General features: G+C 34.7%; 1 protein-coding gene across 1 annotated transcript in view; it reads right to left on the bottom strand.

Annotated features, from left to right (window-relative positions):
* Positions 1-491: 491 nt before the first annotated feature.
* Positions 492-22,193, bottom strand: part of LOC149068383 (tyrosine-protein phosphatase 10D-like) — an 80,633-nt gene continuing 58,931 nt past the window's right edge. Inside the window, exons 19-27 of the mRNA XM_089251873.1 lie at positions 21,928-22,145; positions 19,369-19,561; positions 14,330-14,498; positions 12,395-12,647; positions 11,304-11,561; positions 10,756-10,904; positions 7,107-7,242; positions 6,350-6,452; positions 492-3,197 (exon numbers count right to left, since the gene is read on the bottom strand). Of these exons, the coding sequence (XP_089107999.1) occupies positions 3,166-3,197; positions 6,350-6,452; positions 7,107-7,242; positions 10,756-10,904; positions 11,304-11,561; positions 12,395-12,647; positions 14,330-14,498; positions 19,369-19,561; positions 21,928-22,145 (1,511 nt within the window). The 3' untranslated portion in view covers positions 492-3,165. The remainder of the gene's footprint in view (positions 3,198-6,349; positions 6,453-7,106; positions 7,243-10,755; positions 10,905-11,303; positions 11,562-12,394; positions 12,648-14,329; positions 14,499-19,368; positions 19,562-21,927; positions 22,146-22,193) is intronic.

Below are 22,193 nucleotides of genomic sequence, written 5' to 3'. Positions count from 1 at the left end.
TTCATACTTTCCGACTCCAACGAGTGTTACGCAGGATCATGCGCGTGTGTATTTTACACAATTATTGAATGGTTATTTGTTTTGTATTGTATCAATGTATGTACATATCAAACTTCAATAAAATCGGTACAGTTCTAGAGATAATCGACCAAGTCTGCAAATTCTCTTAATTTCTTACACCAGTGTATGCTATTGATTCTCTGATACTCCTAGTAGTTAGTAAAGTGAAGAATTTTTGCTCATATAATAAGCAATGGTTTAAAATAGTCTAGACTGCATCAACACTTCTCATTACCATATTATTTTGCTAAAACTAATGCTATCTAAGATGCGAAAGAAAAAATTTTTAGGACATATTTGCAGTTCTTTAACGACATAAATTAATTTTTTATAGAGCATGTTTCAAAATTTTTTAGAGCATAAAAATCCTATCCCGGCTGATAATACATCGAAACATCTTAGAAAAATTACACAAACTCTGAGACTGACAATTTTTCCAACATCCAAACAAACACATTTTATTATTGACACGTTCATGTTTCAAACATGTATTGGCAGAAGACTTAAGCATGAACTGATGGGTACAAATTAGGTTTTCAAAAACATGTAAAGAGGTTGTCGAAAAAGGCAAGAAAGAAAAAGATACAGACTTTCAAGTACAAAATGTATAAAAATTACAAATCTTGGAACAAATATGAGATACCAAAGCTCCACATGCAATCAATATAAAAAAAGTAAAAAATATAAAGTACACGTATAAGATAAATGAGAACTTGATGCGTGCCGATCGATAGATGGAAGATATGTTATAGGACAGACATGTTAAAACACATAGGTAGCTATGAAATGTAATATCAGATCTCACTTCACAATCTACAGAAGCACCGATATCGACAGCCTCAGACTGTACCTGGATCAAGCTCATGAACAAGTTAAATAACAGTAACAACAAAGCTTCTCTCATATCCAAAAAATTCACAGACAAATTCATCTATGTGACCATTTTTCTTGGAAGGATATGTAAATGAAGTAATTTCTTTCCAAAGTAGATGTAACAACAAAGTTATGTATGGCATAATATGCGAAGGCAAACAGGTGGATTACGTGATATTGCAATTCTTAAATGCAATACAACGGAACCTAAAATAACGGACACTTTTGGAAACCTGTGGAGTGCTGCTTCTTCAACCCATTATTAGAAGACAAACTTTTCTGTCTAACTGGGTTATGAATTTTTTTTCGACATAACCCAATTTAGAGGTTAATTTTCTTTCGGAGGTTAAAGTGGTAGATGCTTGAGCTTTTGAGATTGCAATAATTAGCATGATGCAAGTTTGCTTGCACCTTTCTGTTGACTTTTTCAAAAGAACAAAGCCTAATTTGCAACAGATACTTAGCCTTAATAAGCTTACAGGAATGAAGACTACAACACAAAGCAGATTAAAAATGATTATACAGTGCTATCTATACCTTTTCTGGATTCAGACCTAGACCAGCAAACAATCACAGATATTGATTCGACGATTTAGTAGCCAGGTTGGATTTTACAAACAGATTGTATGGAACAAATACATTTCTATTGAAATTTTTCCACTTTATAATTTCAGTAGCAAAGAATCATCTCATACACACAAGGGATAAAATTACCTGCACATACAATCAAAAGTTGATTCTCGAATAGATACAGTAACTTATAAGAGATCTTATCTTATACTGCTAGATAAACCAGATTTTAGCACTCATTTTAAAGTAAAAAAGATTTAGTAAACATTATAAAAAATGTTTCATCTGACAATAATCAGAAAGATATATATATATATCATGAGGGAACTTAAAAAATATATAAGCTGCTGCCAAACGTTTCGGAATAGTGCAAGAGGAATTTGCAACAACACATGTTACAAAGAAAATTCACAATGTACAAAATATGTGCAAAAGCTATAGAGAGGGGAAGCTTTTCTGAATTGAGCATTAAAATTTGCATTTTTTTGGCACTTTTTTTAGCTCTACAAACCTTGTATTCAAGTAAATATAAATACAGGTTCTGTAAGAATACTATATATACAACACCAGTTAAAGAAATGTGGGAAGCACTTCACATCAATAGGATCATGCTGCAAAAGTTGTTAATAAATTCATGTAAATGTCATGATCACTTTTCATCTTCAAACTGTATTTACAGTTTGATGCCAGGACATGTTAAAATATGGGTTTTGTGATTGTCAGTTGTAAATGGGATGCAAAATTTTTATTCATTTAATTTATTTTTATGTGGACTTTGGATGTTATGAATTGTCAGTATACAGGATACATGCATAAGTGCTTTCTGTGCATTTTTGATTGCACATGGACACAAAAATGTATTTTGTGCATTGTAAAATTATTTTTTGTTGTGGATTTTTGATGTTATGATTTGTCAATGCACAGAACACATGCATAAGTGCTTTTGGAACATTGTTGATTGTACATGGACACAAAAATCTATTTTGTGCATCGTCTGTAATAATTGAAACATAAAAATGAGTTTTACTGTGTTTTACAGATTTTATGTGGACACAAAATGTTTTTGAGAATTGTGGATTGTAATTGGGACACAAATATATATTTTGTGAATTGTTAAAAATGTGGGATGTGCATAAATGCTTCCTGCATACCACTAGTTTACGATACAAATAAAAGTATGTCATAAATCACATGAAATATCATCCAATATTTTTTCTACACTCTCATGTAGTCAGCTGATGTAAATGTCTGACATTAAAATGTTATAATACATGTACAGCCAATTCAGAAAATAAACATCATGCTACCAAAATACATCTAATTCTAATCGACAACATTTGATTGTCTAAAGCAGTCAAAATATTTTGGCACTTGAATCTTTATTTCTGACTGTTGGAGATTTTGAAAGTCTATCACAGTTTTTCTTTTTCTATTCTGCTAACATTGGGACGGGGTTTTGATATTTGACTCGAATACAAAATGCTTAAATAGAAAATTGTCACAAAGTTAATTACAGATACAAACGACATCACACATACACACAACGAAAAAAATGTCTAATAAATCCACCCTCGAGCACACTAATGATTGTTTCTGATAGTGGGAGCTGACGAATGAGACCAGAGGCAAAAGAAAAGCAACAGCACTTTAAAGCTGTCATTGTCATATTTCAGACTCTGCAATTCCCTCATCATCTGAAATGAGAAAATGGACGAGTAATAGCATTTTTCTATGATTACATTGAAACAAAATTAATATTTGACATCTCAGAGGCCATGAACCAAGTATGCACAATTAAATTACCATATGCCGCCCTCATATGTACTCAGTAGGTCGCTGTGGCCAACTGCATATCTTAATTTTTTAATCCATTATATTATTTCACAATCTCCTACATGTTTGGTATCATTCCAAAGAAGAATAATATGGCTTTGTACAATTATAACTCTTTTATTATTATTAATCATATTTTATTGGGACTGCCAAAATTCAGCAGTAAATATGAAAAGTGGACTTTGTTCAAAAATCAGTTTAATTCTCTGATCACTGAAAATAATAACCTTTCTGATATACAAAAACTTATTTACAAGCTGCGTTAAAAGGTGAAGCTAGACAAGTTCAAAGCACTGAAGACACCTTTGATTCGTTATTCTCTGCACTAGAGAAACGGTTTGAAAATAAGCGTTTAATTGTTGATATGCATATCAATGCATTAATTTCAATCGCCCAAGAGCTGGCTAAAGATTTGAGAGCCTCGCTAGACAATGTTCTTAAAGCACCTGAGAGCATTAAACATTGCAAATCTTAAAACAGATGCTCTGAGTGAAGTAATATTATCCTATTTAATTCCCAGAAAACTGGACAGAGAAACAACAAAACAATTTGAAATGACTCTAGCATCTACAGAAATTTCTAGATGGGACAGTTTGATTTCGTTTTTGGAAAGCAGATGTCAATTTTTGGAAGGGATCACGCGAACCATTCCCGCCCATGAGCCTCACAATTCACCTATAAATAAATAGAGGACATTTGCTGTAAAATCCTCTAACTATGGGAAATCGTGTCCTGTATGCAAAATAGAACACTCTATCTACAATTGTTCTGAGTTTCATAAGCTAAGCATTAATGAGAGGCAAAATATAGCGAAAAAAAAAACACCTTTGTTTCAATTGTCTAAATAACTCTCATACAGTAATTGAATGCATGTCCAAAGGGCTGCAGCATCTGTGGTTACAAACATCCCACCCTCCTTCAGAGTTAAAAGAGATGACTCGTTAGAAGACAAAACAAAAAAGAAGGAAAGTCATCCCTGCAAGCATCAAACATACTCCAGCTTGCTGATAAACAATCCAATGAGATGGGGGAAGTCAGTCACACATCGACCCTCATAAACAGCACTCCTCTGCACTATAAGCCAGCTTAGCTTCGAAATACAGTCGAATCCTGTTATAACAAACACCAAGAGACTGGAAGAATCACTTCGTTACAACAAAATTTCGTTATAAAGGAATTCCAGGTTACTTAGCATTGTTCCTATGTAAACTTATTTGGGGGATTAGAAAAGTGTTCATTAAAATGAGATTTTCGCTATAACGGTATTCGTTAAAACGGGATTCGACTGTATATTGTATATTGATTAAAGTAATAAAATTATAAATTACTAGCTATTACCCGCAGTTTTACTTGCATGAATTTTGTAACCTGAAAATTCCACCTTACAGCCTCCTTTAGGAGTTTAATTTAAAAAAGTCCTTTATTAGCTACATCTATATACAGCGAAACCTTGATAAGTCGTCACCTCATGTTATCGAAAAATTATGACGGCTTAAGAGGAGTGCCGTCAGTTTCAATGTCCAATACTGTGAAAATCGTATAAATTTAAAGTAATGTAACATTTATTAAAATATGAATTAAAATTACAGTATTAATAAAAATTACAGTATTAATAAAACTTACAGTATTAATAAAACTTACGGATTGCAAAAGAAAAAAATAGAAATGTTTACCTTTTTTGAGCTTTTATTACATAACTTACAGTAAAATAAACTGGTACACTTTGATTTACAGTAGTAATTTTTAATTTAGATTAATCCCTTTTTTCGCTTGTGGAGGCCTTGAGTAGGGAAAAGCACACATTAGGCGGCCTCAACTTTGGAAAAATGTCTGGTTTTTCAACAAAGATATTGTGTTTAAATTAGTGAGGCCTATGCAAAAATCAGGTCTAGCTCGAACATTCCCCTAATGTGTGAAAAGTTTTAGTCTGCTTCCCCAGCTAACTTTCGTTACTTGAACTATTTTCTTTTAGTACATAACGTTTTTATGGTAATTTTTAAGCATATGGCAATGTTGTTAACAAGCACTTTTTTTTAAAAGGAACCATAAAATTTATCTGTTCCACTCTCTCAAACTTTTTCATAGTGACGAGTTAACCAAAATTTATGAAGAGTAAACGAGGGTATATTAACATTGTCATTTATGAAAGCTGGACAGGCCTGAAGAAAAACAATGACTTATTAGGGTGACGACTTAATGAGGTTTTACTGTATATAAAATTGATTTTCTCTGTGTGTGTCTGTCCTGTACATAAATCTACAATTTTAGATCGATCATCGCCAAATTTTGTATATGTACCAAACAGGACCTGACTTGAACGATAGGCTACTTTAAAAGTTTGTCACAGCAAGGCAAATGCTCGAAATGGGCAAAACACTGCCAGGCAACAATGGTTTTTGGGCCTTGACAATCACTTTCGAAATGTTTACTTTGGTTATTGTGGTTCTCTAGCAATGTGTTTTAGACATGTATATGCATTTACAATAGTTTGTTACTACTTTAATGCTGCAGGCATTACTTATAATAGTTTATTCCTTTATAATGGTTTTGCCACTTTTTCGATTCTCGCAGCAACTGAAGAAAATCCAGGCAACGCCAGGTATCATAGCTAGTAATCAAATAAAACTATTGATCAAATTTCATATTTATAGCTTTAGTGGTTTCGGCTTAGCGATGATCAGTCAGTCAGGACATGCTATTTTATGTATATATAAATTTGAAAAAAAAACCATGAAACTCTGCAATGACACTTCTTGGCTACTCGGTCAAATGTTTCATTTTAATTAACTGATATGTATTGTTATTTTTTGTTCAAAGAAAAAAAAATTGTGAATTTGTATAAGAAAACTTGTGAGAAGGAATTGCTATGAGATCCTCATTAATTTCCTTAATAGCCATAGGTTTCGGTCATTGTTGTAAAATTAAATCCATAAATTTAGACCGGTGCAATAACTAGTGAGCGTCAGGATGCAGAGAAAATGGAGGTTCCCAACAGTCAACATAGCATAGTTACCTTCATATCCCTGATTGTCATGAACTTCAGGCCTCATGTCTAACAGCTCTTCCTTTCCTTCCAGAACACACATCAGGCACTGGTGAATGCAAATGTATTGTTGCTAAAGAAAAAAGTGGAAGAAAAATATGACATGAATATGGTACAAAAACAAAGAAATTAAGATTCTTTGGCATTCAAAAAATGTGTTAGAGCAATGCCCTTTAATGTTTCTGCAATTGTGGACCAGAAAAAATAGTTGAAAATTTTCTTGGACCGAAGGCAATGGGAGAAGTAGTTTGCAGAGGACAGTAAAAATATAAAAATAAGAAGAAACAATTTGGGAACCTACAAAAAATACATAAACAGTATGTAAAGACTGCATTTTATTTCTGAAATCTAAAATTATGCAGCAGCTACATGAACTTGACCAGGACCAACAGTTGAAGAACACTGTGTTAGAGCATGTAAAATGAAACTTATATAATAAACATAATTGACCCTTTAAAAAGCACAGTAGAGCCATTAAACTCCCTTCAAAATGTCATTTCTGTTTTAAGTGAGCTTTCTTCAGATTTTCAACAGGTGAAAACTGAGGGGTAGGCTAAAGGTAAGAGTGTTTCATTGAGAAATAGACTTCACAAAATATCTGGGCTTGTGTACAATGCCAAAATAAGTGGCTTTTAAAGAGGCGAGATATTTTGTCAACACCTCTTGTAGCATTAACTGTATGACGATACACTAAAATGAACTTATAACATTTGCAAAAGAAACAAACCTCTGTTTGGACCATAGATATCCGCTCTTTCCTCATCTCATAGACAATGGAGTAGATATCCACACTATCGCTTTTCTCTATTTTATGAAGAACGTGATCCAAGGCAATGAAAGTGCCCGACCTGCCAACACCAGCACTGGAAAAAAAACAAAACAAAGAGGACGTAAAGCCTGATTTCATATCTATGAACATGGAAATCAGCAAGTTCATTTAGTAATTAACGTTACTAAACGCTGATATTAGAATCAGCGTACAAAACCTATGTAACTATATTTCTTTATATAGTCCTCATGTACTTTTTATAGCGTAAAATATTTCACTGGTCCCTTGAATATCGTTATATAGACAGTCCCATAAATTTGGACAAATTAAAAAAACATCAGACATACAGGGATGTGGTTTGCACTTCGATTTGTGAAAGAGTAATTCTTTTAAACAAAAAAAAATTAAAATTCTTATCAGAAGGTAACACAACAGTAATTAAATACATGAAATGCATCTACATTATGCAGCAAGCATTTGTTTTCACTTCATTTTCATATAAAAACACCACAAATGTTTGACGTGCCCACCACCATACGCAAAAAAATCCTGCAAAACATCATGTGAGAAAACTATTTGCACTTTCATACAGCACGTCGTAGTCGATAACAGAGATCTCACAATATTAGAAAGCTCAGAAAAGGTTTGAAACAAATCCAAGGACTCAAACTGCACCCCTATATATCAATTAGTTGATTTTTTTTTTAATCTGTCAACACTGTATATGTTGTTAGAATATTGTACATATTCTTAAATGCCAATCGATAGAGCCCAGAATTTTTCAGGCCAAATACCATTAATGCCTTTCATTGCCTATTTTACAACTTTTTTTTGTAAAAACGCCTGAGTTTTTCCTGCCACAAATGCCTATTTTAAAATTTTCTTCAAGTTTCTTCGTAAATTTTAGAGGCCATATTCTCAGAGCTTGAATGTTTTGAGCATTGAGAATTTCAAAAGACTTGCTGTTTTCAGAATCTCCAACTCTTAGTGCAGCATTAACACTAGAACCGCGGCACTTTCGGTATACCTAGAACCGCGGACTGGGTCAAACTGACCCAAACTGTGAAAAAACGCTGTTTCATAACGAAAAAACAGGATTTTATTTTCTGTTCCTGAGTTTTTCCTTACTCTTATTCAATGTTGTTTAATTGCGTATTTATAATGGAAAACTATATTTGATTATGAATATAAAATGGGCTTTAAAATTAGCTAAAAATGATGTAATTCAGTAAAAATAAGATTCAGTATACATTATTTACTCCATTCAGTCGAAAACTTTTCAGTAATCCCATAATATGACAAATAAGCGTGTCAAATTGAGTATGAAAAAAGTCTATAATATGATTCTGTCAAATAAGTATTGATTTCTTACTGATGAGTAGAATTTATGATGAGCAGTTGTGTGTGTGTGAGAGAGAGCAATATATTTTTTTTCATTATTCTTCGCATGTTGAAGTTGCACATTCCATGCAAAAATTAAGTTTTGTTTCCACATTTTTGTTACCTGACATAAATATCAGACTCGTTTATTTTTATTTATTACTATTATTATTTTAATCGCTCTTGAACAGTTACATGATCAAGAGCACACGAACGCTTACTTTTGCGCAAGGGCAGCACGTATGATGAACGCAGCTCTTCAATAAAATTTTAGAGGAACTGCTTTTGAAAAATAGTTCTGGCCTGTACTGCTCTATACAAAATACAAGAATATTTTTATAGTGAGATCCAGGATGTTATAGAAAACGTCTGTGATGCCACCTTCACTGAATATTTTCTGGGCATTTGATTGCTACATTTTTTTGAATTGTAATGTGAAATAGTTTGTGTGTGTGGAAGCTTTTTGGGGTTACTACTGCCAATATCGATTGCCAGTTGAAGCATGTTGAGTAATGAAAAACTTATATCGTTCTTTCCTTGATAAATTGTCATTGTGGCATCATTGTTCCATACAACTGTAGTTTCACAATCTTTATTGCATCAGATAATATTACTCTTCGATTTCGTTTCACCATCTCTACTAAGCTTGAATTTTTTGGCTTTTAGCATTTGAGCCAGTGTAGTGAAAAAAGGTGTCAGTTGAAGCATTTCTGCCCTTGTTCTCAAATGGCTTGATCAGTTGCATCACTATATGCTCTGAAAGAGAGAGATTCATTGGACTCTGATCCTTCCCAGGGTTTGGTAATCTGTTGAAACAGTATTTGGTGCAAACCAGAATTTTATTGTTTTTCTGTGACATTGTTTGCCTACAGAAAATTCAACACACACACTAAACGTTTTTTTTTTTTTTAAAGAATTAAGCTTTTACTCTCCCAAAATCTTTATTGAGTCCTGTCAGAATTCCAGGTATTCATGTTTACAAAGAAAAAAAAATATTAAGCTCTACTTCCCAATTCCTCCATTGAAAAAAAGATAATCTGCTTTGACAATGAATTGGCTGACCTTGGAAGGCCTTTTATTCTTCACCATCTTCATTTACAAATACTTTTTAGAAAAGGTAACCATTTCCAAGAAAATTCTACACCCCCTTTTTCCCATAGAATAGTACATTGGGTCAAAATGGCACAAACCGTGGTTCTAGGTATAAGTGCTTATAGCTCTGAAACAAGAAATGTGAAGATAATAAAATTTTTGTGAATTAATATTCATATGATATCATGAAAAGTCATGAAATTTTTTTAACATCTGCGTCCAAGTTTCCGAGATAAATGAAAACGAAGTTCAATTTGGGTCAAATTGACCCACTCCACAGTTCTAGTGTTAACTACTATCAGAAGGTCCCCTCCCCAGCTTTTATACAACTCTATTTAGACGTAAAAAAGGGTGTAAGTGCCTGAGATATAGAAAAATTAGTGTTGCCATGCAAAAACTTAGCTTCGGTCAAATGGTGTCAGATATGAATACTTTTGTTTCAGGCAAATGCAGCTCCTCTGGGACCTCCATGTTGTTTTGATTTTGTTCCCTTTTAGTGCAAAATTTACAACATTGTAAAATTTTAATACGCTGCAAAGAAACAACCATGGCTAGTTATTTCACATACATATTTGTTATTCAATTAACTTGATCAGAGCGTCCTCAGCGATATGTGGCAGGTGCAGCCATATAGGGCCCTAAGCCTGAAGGCGTCCCCCCCCCCTCACGTGATAATATTAACAAAAAATTGAATTTTTTTTTACAACAATAAAACAGCTGTGTTAGCTGTGTGTGTGTGTGTGTTTTCTTTTATAGCTGTGTTTCAACTATAAAAATGGTCATTAATGTTCCAAATAATGCAACTAATAAACAAGAATTATTCTTAACTTGGAGTCTCAAGATAATTTTCTCTACGGGCTGCTGGTAATAGTGGCCTTGAAATTGACCTTATCCTGAGGGACTAGTAACATTTTATTTTTAGCACAAAATTGATTCAACTTGGATAATATTAATGTACTATAACTGTGACACAATTGAAACAGTAGACTGAGTAAGTGCAACCAATTTTTTTAAGCCAATTTGCAGACTCTTAATATATCACAGCTTTTAGTTATTTTAGTTTTCTTCCACTAACTATAAATGCCTTTGTAGTGCCTAAACTTCTGGGCTCTACTAATGGATAAGCACAATTTACCTGCAGTGAACAACAATAGGTTTAGTGTTCGGTGGAACTCTGTCTCGGAATGTGCGAACAAACTTTACAAGGACTTGTGATGGTTCTGGGACACCAAAATCTGGCCATGTCGTGAAATGAAAATGGAAGACTATTCTTGACTGATCATCCTGTAATGTATGAAAAGTACATAATGCTATGAGCTTACATCTGTGACTATATGAAAATACATCAATAAAAATATTTCTGCGTGTAATATAAAAGTCAAATCGTCAATAGTAATTTTTTATCCACAATCAAGTCTAATTTAAATAACTGATGTGTAAAGACCGCACTCAGATTTTACCTAATCAACTCGTGTGATGTGACATTCAGGTCTTTTTGTAATTGGGCTTTTAATTTTGTTGACGAGAACAACATGCATTGTGTACAATGTTGTATATCTTCACGAATATAGATGACACGAAAAAAACTTCCAAGAAACTTCCAATATAGATGACACGAAATGATGTGAATGTCACGTCATATGAGCTGATTGGGTTAATAGTCATAAGGATTTTACTACTCACTTTAGATACTTCAAATTCAGAAATGGTCCATTTTGAGTATCGAGATTCATTCAGAACTGTGACCTGTACATCGCCATAACACTCAGACGGTGTCTCGTAAGGCCAGTAGTGGTCACATTTTTCACGACCTTTCTCCACACACTGAGTCAGCATCACGATTGCTCTACAGTTCTGCTCCCAGATCATCCTCCAAAAATCATCCCTTGTGCAGCGGAGGGGTCCTTGAGTAGCGATGAACTCTCTTGGAGAGTTGTAACCCTAAACAATATATGAAGAGGGAAATATGAGTGCTTAAGATAGCTGAATATGTTAGATTCCTTGCACAGATTTAGAAAGAAAAAAAGAACTGAATATGAGTGGTTCATTTCAGTATTCAACATTTTCTTGGACATATGCAGGTGTGTTGCAATCAATGTCTGAAGTATAGATGCTAGCTACCATGCAAAGATACTAAAGTCTGGGAAACGTGTAAAGTAGCCAATCATTTCATAAAAATGTTAGGACTTCAGAATTGGACCATAACAACGTGCAAAAAAATTCATCGCCAATAATTCACTGCTATACCCAAAACGTTATGTTGTGGAAAGGAAAATTCACAGAAAAAGTGAGTGAGCAGGTGAGTAAGTGAGCAAATGAGTGAGTAAGTAGGTGAGCGAGCAGGTTAGCCAATGATTGAGTGAGTCAATCACTTAGTAACTCACCCACGCATTTGGTCCCTCATGAAATATGTAATTGTAATGTAAATGCCCCACATGTAAATATGTAATTACTCACACTAGGTCACTCATGAAGTTACTTGATCAGTACTTGGTCACTCACTCACACATTTGCTCAATCACTTGGTCACTCACTCATTGGTGACAAACTATTGAATTGCTTGTCAATGAATTTTCCTATCGTTGAATAATTTAGCTGTGAATTGTTATCAGAGAATTTTCCAAATTTTCTGTAAATCAACCATAACATACATATATTCAAGAAATAACGTTAATAAATGACAATTCAACACATGTAAATATTCGATGACATCTCAAGATCTAGTACCACTCCAAATTAAAAATTGAAAAGCATGTACAAACAAAAACACTCACTGGTATATAGTTTGCATTGATATAGTCAGAACCATCTTCGTCATCTGATGGCATCAGCTTCACCCTGGAATGATCGTATGGGAAAATGTTTCCAAACCTGTTCTTGGGACGATTCACTGGTAACTCTGCCACGCAACATGGCTTGTCTCTTCCTACATCATGTAGCATCTCAAATTCTTCAGAAAATCGGAAATCCGAATCTGCTGACATGTAGCGATAGTGTTCAGCAAAATTTTTCAGTTTGACTGGACGACTGTGAATTGAATGATAATAAATGTCATTTAATCATCTATATATATAAAATTGATTTTCTGTCTTGCTGTGTGTGTGTGTGTGTGTGTGTGTGTATGTTCTCTCCACAAATCTACAATTTTAGATGTTCTCTCCACAAATCTACAATTTTAGATGTTCTCTCCACAAATCTACAATTTTAGATGTTCTCTCCACAAATCTACAATTTTAGATTGATCTTCGTCAAATTTCGCATGACTTGAATGGTAGGCTCCTTTAAAAATTTGTCAGAGCAGGGCAAATAACATCTGGAAATAATAGTTCTTGGGCTACAACAATGATTTCGGTTATCATGGTTCCCTAACAATGCGTTTTAGACATGCATACGTCTTTAAAATTATTTGTTACTTCTTTAATGCTACCAGTATACAGAGAAAACAGAGGCAGAAAACATAGACTGAAAGGTTGTGCACCCCTAGTATGGAGAGATATTTTCTTACCTGTTCCCCCTCCCAGGTTTATACACATATATATCAGCCTGATACACCAGAAAATATTTTTCCCAATGTATTACAGGCTGAGAAAATAAAGTCAAATTTCTATTGGCTTCCTTTAGATTTTCGAGTATCATGTAGGTACAGTAAAGTAGACTCAAATATCCAAACAAGTTAAAAAATAATAATACATTAACGAATAACAATACAGTCGAATCCCATTATAAACTCCAAGAGACCAGAGAAATCACTTCGTTACAACAAAATTTTGTTATAAAGGAATTCAGGACAGTCTCGCCTACTGGATTCTATCAGCTTGGACACTCCTTCCACAGAAGACAGCCATTGGAAGTTTGGATATTGAAAAATCACGAGGATAATGGATGAACTCAAAACTAGATATGTGTCGAAACTCCGGACCCACTAACAGATAAGTGCAGTAGCTGATATGTGAATTTGTTTTCTGTGACATATTTAATTATTTTAGTGTTATACTAAAATTTTCATTAACATTAGCAAAGTGTTATATTAAAAGATTTGTAAATGTAAAATTTTGAGTATTGAATAAATGTCTTGTGAAGCATTGACTTTGGGTCAGTTCCTTTTGCTGCCAAGTGACCTGAAGGATAAAAAAATTGGAATCTGAGAGTGCATCAAATGGTTGCACCAGTAGCGAAGGCCAATTTCCACGCTGCCTCTCCATGAAATCCAAAACATGTTATTTATTATAATTTGCATATTATAAAAGATTTAAATAATAAACTACAATTTTTTACAACACTAAATGCAATAATAGTAAATGAAAATGATCCCATGAATCCATTGGTGTCAGTTGAAAAACACTGCTATGCAGTGTATATGACTACATGTTTTCTGCAATCAAGTTGGACATTATAAAGTTCATCTTGAAATATGAGCAATATTTTTACTCTTGGACTTCAGTTCAGAAATGCATAACAAACATTTATTAAGTACTCGCCTGTAATCTGAGGTCAGAAAATATGAATAAAAGCAGGTTTTTGGTATAGAAAATATATCTTTATGGTATGGGAGGGGTAGGGAAGACTGTATTCATCAAACTTCAGCCTATCCAGCTTTTCTGTTGTACCCCCCGCCCTTCTGTCACATTAAATGGTTTAAAATACATTCAGTAATCTGTGTGAAAATGTATGAACAAAAAATATGACACATGAAAAGGATTCGTAAATACCTAGTAATTATAGAGCTCTCTGGAATAGACATGGAGTCATCATGGTTTTTCGTTTTCTTCCCGAATGGCAAGCACTCCCTTTTTTTCATGACGACAAGCACTATTATTATCAGTATCACAACAACTACAGATACGACAGCCCCAGCTACAACTGTAGAGTTATCTCCATCTGGAAAAAGGAAAAGTTACGAATAACATAATCTTATAATAAAATTATTCACACACACATTTTACTCTGATTCGTCAAAAAGGATGATACAACACTTTTAAATAAAATAGCCAAGGGATCTCCAAATGTAATATAAGAAAACGAAAACTAGATGAATCCTGTTACCGAAACTAAAATTTTTGTTCAAACTATATTACCATGCATTAGCTATAATATAGGGTTGCCAGATTCAAAAACTGAGAAAGGAGGACACCTGCGTGTGCAGCCTTGGTAATCCCACTTTTCACAATTTTTACAAGCCATTGTACTGACAAAAAACTAAGGGGGGGGGGGGGCCACCACCATAATATTTTTCCCAACTATAACAAAATCTGTAAAAAAAAAATCAAAAACAGGAAAAAACAAAAAACGATCAATCTATTTTCAGTTATAATGAATCATTCTAATTTCTTGTCAGTTTTATTGCTTTGAGCATGGTGAGGTTTTCTTTGGCCGAAAACCTTGTCTTCTGTCACATTTATTGGCAGCTAAATTTATGAAAGCTTCCATAGCCCTTACCCTCAGAACATTTATTTTCCCTTTCGGGAGTGTTTATTTTAGGCGATTTCGCTATAGGAACCAGCATTGAGTGTTGTTCCCCACTTCGGTACACAGAATTAGTTTTCAGTGAGCGAACAATGGTATTGAGAATAAAATGGATGTCACAGTTTGTTCTTCCAGAGACAGATTATCTTTTTCATATCCTGGAGCAAGCTGGGCCATGGTTAAAATAGCATCTGCCTTGCTAAGAGGCAACTTGAGTTCTCATATTCTGGAAATTTTGATGGTGACTGGTTAGAGTGGGAAAAATATGAGGGAAAAAACAAAAGACCATAAAAAAGTAGTAGCCATGTCTGAAATGCATTGTTTGGGAACCACGGTAGCCTAAGTAAATATTCAAAAAATCATTGTTGAGGCAAAGAAACCACTGTTGCCTGAAGTTTTCCCACCCATTTCGAGCATTTGCCCAGCACTGACGAAATTTTAAAGTAAGCGACCATGACCGTTTGATCCTGTCCTGTTTAGTATATATGCAAAATTTGGCAGTGATTGATGCAAAATTGTAGATTTGTGTATAGAACATACCCACAGACAGACACACACAACCACAAGAAATCAATTTTATCTACTGTATATAGATTTGTAACATAATAATACCATACATTATGTCAGGGGTTCTTAAACTTTTTCAGCCATCTACTTTTGCCCTTCTCACCTATGCTAATGATATATTTTTTGTATAAATAGTGAATCATCCCCCCCCCACCGTTTTCTATGTACTGTCTATGCTCCTGTATGATGTGGACGAGAAAACAAGCTACGATGATTTATGGGACAAGCAGAGAAGCTACCACTCGTGAAAACCATTTTCTTGTATAATGGAAAGCTGTAACAGCAACTGGTTGTGTGTAGGTGGATTTTTTTAAAAGCAAACGTTTGGTGTATTTATCATTTTCCTGACATACTTGATCATGAGTGATGTGGGCCCATCTTGCAGTCGGGGGAAAAAAAATTGGTAATCGTTGGTTAGCCAAGACCAGGACACAACCAAAATAATTCCATCTTGCCGCCTGGCAGTCCAGTGGTTAGGGAGCTAGCTTCTGATTGTGCAGGTCTGGGTTCGAATCCCGGTTCGGGCATGGATGTCTACTAACAAACACTAACAAGTTCCCTGGACAGATCGTGAAGATCTCTTGGGAATATGTGCTGATCACGCACATATTTAAAAAAAAAAAATCCACTAATTGCATTGATAGCTAAATAGAACAAGATTACTTATAATTATAAAATTACTCAAATGGTTGTTTTCAAGCAACCATCTTGCCATTGACTGATCAACCAACATCTCTGGTATTTAGAGAAACCATGATGAGAAGATGAGAGCTCAATGCTTGGTACTTCGAACCAATTAGAAATGGCAATCTATGTCACTTTATTAATTATTGCTTAACTTGACATAATAATTAATAAACTTCAAAACATAAGCTAAAATATAGTGCATTCAGTCTATAATCCTGTGCATGTACAGCAATGTTCACTACAGTTAGTATTGGATGGCAGTGGTCAGAATCCCTATGTCTATTCTCGAAAGGCAATCAAATTAGAGGCGTATGCAAGATAGACTTTTGGAGGGGGCACGAAATACTTCGGGATGCGGAGAGGAGTTACAATGAATTTCTTACAGAAAAATTTTTAGTTTTCAGCCTTCAAACAGCATTGAAATTAACAGAAATTGTGTGATTATAATAACATATAAAAGGTATTTTTTTCTGATATTCTAATTATAGAAAATAAAGTTTTGATCATCTGGGGGAGGGAGTGGAACAGAGGGCTTGTGTCCATCCCTGCATACATCTCTGATCCCAATCTGTTTGAAGAACAGGGCGCAGAGCTGATGAAATTTTGCTGACAAATGGGGGAAGAGGGGTCAAAAATGGCTAAAAATCTGCTGACATAAGACTTGAATACCTCCCCCCCTTTTTAAGCCAATAAATCTCTGTTCATCCCATAGTAAAAACACATTGAGAAAGGAAAATTACTATTGAATCCACAGAATCAATAACTATAAATGCCAGAAAGTGACAAGACAAACTCTCAGAAAAAACTTTGGAAGATTATGATCATACAGCACATATAAAATCTCACCAAGTATTTTGAAACCCAACTGAATATAACTTATCTGGTTTTGTAGTATAATAAAAAAACCTATAACATACTAAATAAACAGGTTGTATTCATGATAGGAGTTGATGTCAAAATTAAAGAATTCCCTATTGTTTAGTAAAGGCTAGTTAAATACAATAAAAAATTGTTTTATTAATCTATACATATAAAATTGATTTTGTGCGTGTGTTCTCTATACAAATCTACAATTTTAGATCAAGCATCACCAAATTTTGCATATATACCAAACAGTGCCTGGATTGAATGATAGGCTACTTCTCAGAGCAGGGGAAATGCCTGAAATAGGTAAAAAATCATTGGGCAACAATGGTTTCTGGGAGTCAACAATCGCTTTCGGAATGTTTTTACCGTGGTTCCCTAGCAATGTGTTTCAGACATGCATATGTCTTTACAATGGTTTATCTTTGATGCTGCCAGTATTACGTTTATTCCTTTATAATGATTTGTTACTTTTTCAATCCTCCCAGAATTTGAAGAAAACCTGGGCAGCGCCGGGTATTATAGCTAGTTTATATATAAAATTGGTTTTCTGTGTGTTTTTAATACAAGTAAGCAGTTTTAAATCTGAGAAATTTAATTTTCTCGATACATGTCAAATTTGGGCTAAAAAATACCATCCCTTAAGTTTTAAATCTATTGTCACCAAATTTTACATACATACTAAATGGGACCCGACTTGAAAGACAGGCTACTTTAAAAGTTTGTCAGAGCTGGGAAAATGCCCAAAAAAATATGCCCAACAACAATGGTTTCTGAGTCTCACTTTTGGAATGTTTACCTTGGTTACCATGTTTTCCTAGCAATGTGTTTCACACATGCATATGCCTTTACAATGGTTTGTCACTTTATTAATCCTGCCAGTAATTGAAGAAAGCCCAAGTAGCGCCAGCGCCGGGTATTATAGCTAGTTTATTATAAAGGCAAAACATGTGAATCACTTAGATAATGTTTGAGAATGATCGGTCAACTGCTGCATTTGTGGACTCAAAGAAGCAAGCACACATTAACTGGTGATTCCCCCCCACAACTATTTGACACTAACAAAAACAACTGCTTCCATGAGAGCTTTGACTTGACTTCAAAAACCTAACTCAACCTTGACGTGGAACTAAATGGTGATTTCTGCCGTACTGCAAGAGAGCTGCTTTTTTTTTTTTTTTCCCAAACCGAGCAAACTGCAAGAGAGCTAGGATTTTGTTTCTATACTCATTCTTGAGTGCATGTTCTGAAACACCTATACCTCAAATTTTATTTGCATTCATTTATATTTTTGGCCGCTAGGAGCTTGTATATATTGGCACAAAGTTAATTTATGATCACCCTGCAAGTATTAAATAAATATATATGCTGTATTTGTATTTCTACCCACCAGTGACTCAACCTGCAAACAAAATCAAACCTCCTTAAAACAAACTTGCTTAACAACTTTTAGCTTAATAGAAATTATATATTTTGATGTGAATGTCTTTTAAATCATCTGACGATACTGGGAGCATTTGCAAAAAGTTGTGTAATGAAATAATGCAAATGCTCATACCTCAGGAAGTATTCAGAATACAGTGTGTTTGATTTCTGAGGGTGGATCTCATTAAGGAAAATCTAATGATGCCACTCCGGTTTCAATACCTCTTATGGTATGGACACCAGGCTCTCTGCCAATGATATCCTCTGTTAGCTATTCCAAAGATAAATCAGATGACGCCAATTTGCTAATGTCAGTGATTCCATGAAAAGTTAGGCACAAAGAATACATTCACATCAAAACTTGCGACCATGCCTACCACATAGCCTACCCCAATTTTTCTTTGATGTTGGACAAAATCAAATCACTGTTTTGTCTGTCATACTAAATTTGGTTACTATGAACTATTTTTGATGTTTCTTAGACTTTGTCTTAACGAGGTGTGACTACTACTAAACCACACATGCACCTCGTTCATATGCTTCTGCGGAACTTCTAATGAATTGGCACATGTTGGAATGTGTGTCTATGTATAGTGCTGCCATCTGCAATCAATTTTTTAAACTATGAGTTTTCCTGTGTACAAGCTTTGACTATAATTCAAATAACGAGTACAAAGTATTCACTGAAAAAGCATCAACCAGCAAGTAAATATTCAACTATTAATAAGTAAAGCAAACTTACCCGTCTCGAATGGATAAGAATAAACAGTATCAGTGAATGTATCAGGAGAAGTAAATGCTCGTATTTTGACTCTGTAGGTTGCACCAGCCTTCAGCGGTCCATTGCAATACTCTTTGATGTTCGTGCAATCTTCATTTCCAATGACAAATTCTGCTGTTGAAGTTCCATTGAAAGGATAAAATGGTAGCACCACCTTGTTAAAATGTGGGATAAAAAATGTCAAAATTATATTTTCGATTTCTATATCAATTACTAAAATATTCAAATAAAAATTACATTCTTAGAACTAACTGAAAAATTAGTCTAATTATTAGAACTAATTGAAAAATTAGTTCAGTGCAGTGTTTAACACACTAAATTTTTGAAGAACGGCAGACACTTAATCGTGACCAATTCATAACTCACGTACAGTGGAAATTCGACTCCCATAAAAGGAAAGGAAAACATGCCAACTTGAGTGGACCTCAAGATATCTAGGTTTTATTTCATCTTGCCTTCTATGCTTTTTTTAAACTATACAAACAGGCCCGGACGTAATAATTTCATGGCCCGGTGAAAAAAAAAAAAAAAAAAATTTGCGGCCCTTTTAAAAAAAAATTTATATAATCACTCCCTGATTTACGAACTTCCCAAGGTGCGAACCGAAATATTTTGGCAGTCTTGGTTTTGCAGCATGCAACGAAAATTGTACAAGTAGTGTGATGGAGATCAAAATCAGAATTTTTTGAAGGGAAAGTAATTTGACAAAGAAGTCTTTTTAATTATTATTATATTCAGTGGCGGATTATAAAGGTAGGGGCAAAATTAGAAAAAGTGTGAAGTTTGGATTTTCGGGGCCCTTTAGAAGTTGGGGCAACAGGTGCGCGCGGTACGCCCGCCATTAAATCTGCCTCTGATTATATTCTTTTTCATTGTATACTGGAAACAGGGCCACAACTGGGGGGGGGGGGGGGAGTTGGCGGATCTGGTGTCCTGGGTGCCAGACCAGGAGGACCTCAAATTTCCCCCTTTAACCGATAGTTTCCCTACCTTTTTTATCCAATCGCCCTCTTCTTCAGAAATTTTTTTCTCCCATCGCCCCCAACGCAATCTAACCCATAGGATCCTATGTTATACCTGTAGCTTCTACCGCCTCCTTGGAACTTTCCATCACCCCGAGGGGGCGTTAACGCCCACGTTGGGAATCACTACTTTAACCTCTTTTTCAATATTAGAGAGGAGAGCCAAAAGCTAAAATGCGTGCTTTCCCACAGCTGGCCAAACATCTGGTTGTTGCCTTCATTGGAAATATTGGAATTGCTCAAAAAATATTGGTGAGGTAGGGGGCTATAAAAGCCAATGTTTCCATTAGTATTACAAATATTAGGGGGGGGGGTGATCCCAATACAGGTTTACGCATATGCACATCAGACTTCCTCCACTAATTGGAATGCCTATCAGTGCTTTGATGTTATTGGAGTTGAACTGAAAGCTGCTTTTCCCACCAAATGTAAGTTTCAGGAAAAAAATTGCAGCCCGGTGCAACCGCACCCTTCTCACCTGCTTAAGTCCGGGCCTGTATACAATGCATATGTACCTGTACAGAGGGTGTTACCTTGAAAAGGTGACAAACTCAGAGGATTGATATGAGGTATCAAGCGAAACAAAAATTTCTATAGAACATGGATTGCAAACTAGGTTTAGTCGGTGAAAATCACAAAAATATTTATGAAGGGTTGTGAGACGTCAAATGGAACAAAAAGGCCAATAATAAGTAGAAACATTTATTTGACAGCATGATTACAACACAGCCTATACAACACAGTTCAAATGCCAGAAAGTAGACGAAGAGAAATGATTTCAGGAATTGTTGACACCACAGGCTGTGTGGTGATCTTGCTGTCAAATAAATGTGTTTTTCTACTTATTGGTTTTTATCTGCCCCACTCGACGTCACACCCTGAATAATAATTTTTGAGATTTTTTTTCACAGACTAAATGTGGTTTGGGATCCCGTGTCCTATGGCAATTTTTGTTCCTCTTGATGCCTAATATCACCCCTCTGACTTTGTCGACACTTCAGGGAAACATCCTGTATAAAATTAAAAAGTTCTATATCGCATCATCAAGAAATTCATATATAAAATGTTTTGATCTACAATCCTCTATGAAAAGTTTGTATTGAGAATAATCCAAAATTAGGTAGAAAAATCATATTTTAATTACTGGAAGATTTTTTATTCGCTAATAAGTACTGTAATTGTTCAAAATAGCAAAACTTTCCTCCTCTCACTCGAAACATTTTGGTCTAGCTTTTTTGATTTTCTTCTGTTGCAAAATTTTCTGAATTAATCAACAAATGGGCAATTTTTGGAAATCAGTTGTAATAATGCAGTTTAAATTGAAGTTGATTTAAGCAGGATTTAGTCGCCACATGCCAGGAGTTAAAAAGGCTTCTCTCTCTGTTGAATTTAGTATTGTGCCAACCATGGGAATAGTAGATGTCGAGTTACCAGGGTAGTCGAGTTAGCTGTGTGTCCAATTAAAGAGTTTCAACTGCATGCATTAACTATTTCTTACTTGGTAAGGAGGCCATTTGCTATATTTTTGCACATCCTTCCATGCATACGCAGGTACTTGCTCCTGATCGACTGTTCCTTCTTCAGCGACTATAATTGTATATGATATGATCTGGCCATGACTCTGAGAAAAGAAATTCTCGTGGAACCGTACTTTTGCTGTTGTTGGTGAGCCACTTGTTCCAGTTGGGAATACATTCGCTGGTGGTATTGGAGGGGCTAAAAAAACGGCAAATCAGGATTTAAAAATAAAAAGCAAATGATATC

The sequence above is a fragment of the Pholcus phalangioides genome, unplaced genomic scaffold, assembly GCF_987345545.1.
Source record: "Pholcus phalangioides strain wild (caught in Gottingen) unplaced genomic scaffold, Ppha-v1.0 ptg000027l_1, whole genome shotgun sequence".
Classification (NCBI taxonomy): Eukaryota; Metazoa; Arthropoda; class Arachnida; order Araneae; family Pholcidae; genus Pholcus; species Pholcus phalangioides.
The sequence above is the reverse complement of the archived record's forward strand: the minus strand, read 5'-3'. Positions and strand labels throughout refer to the sequence as shown.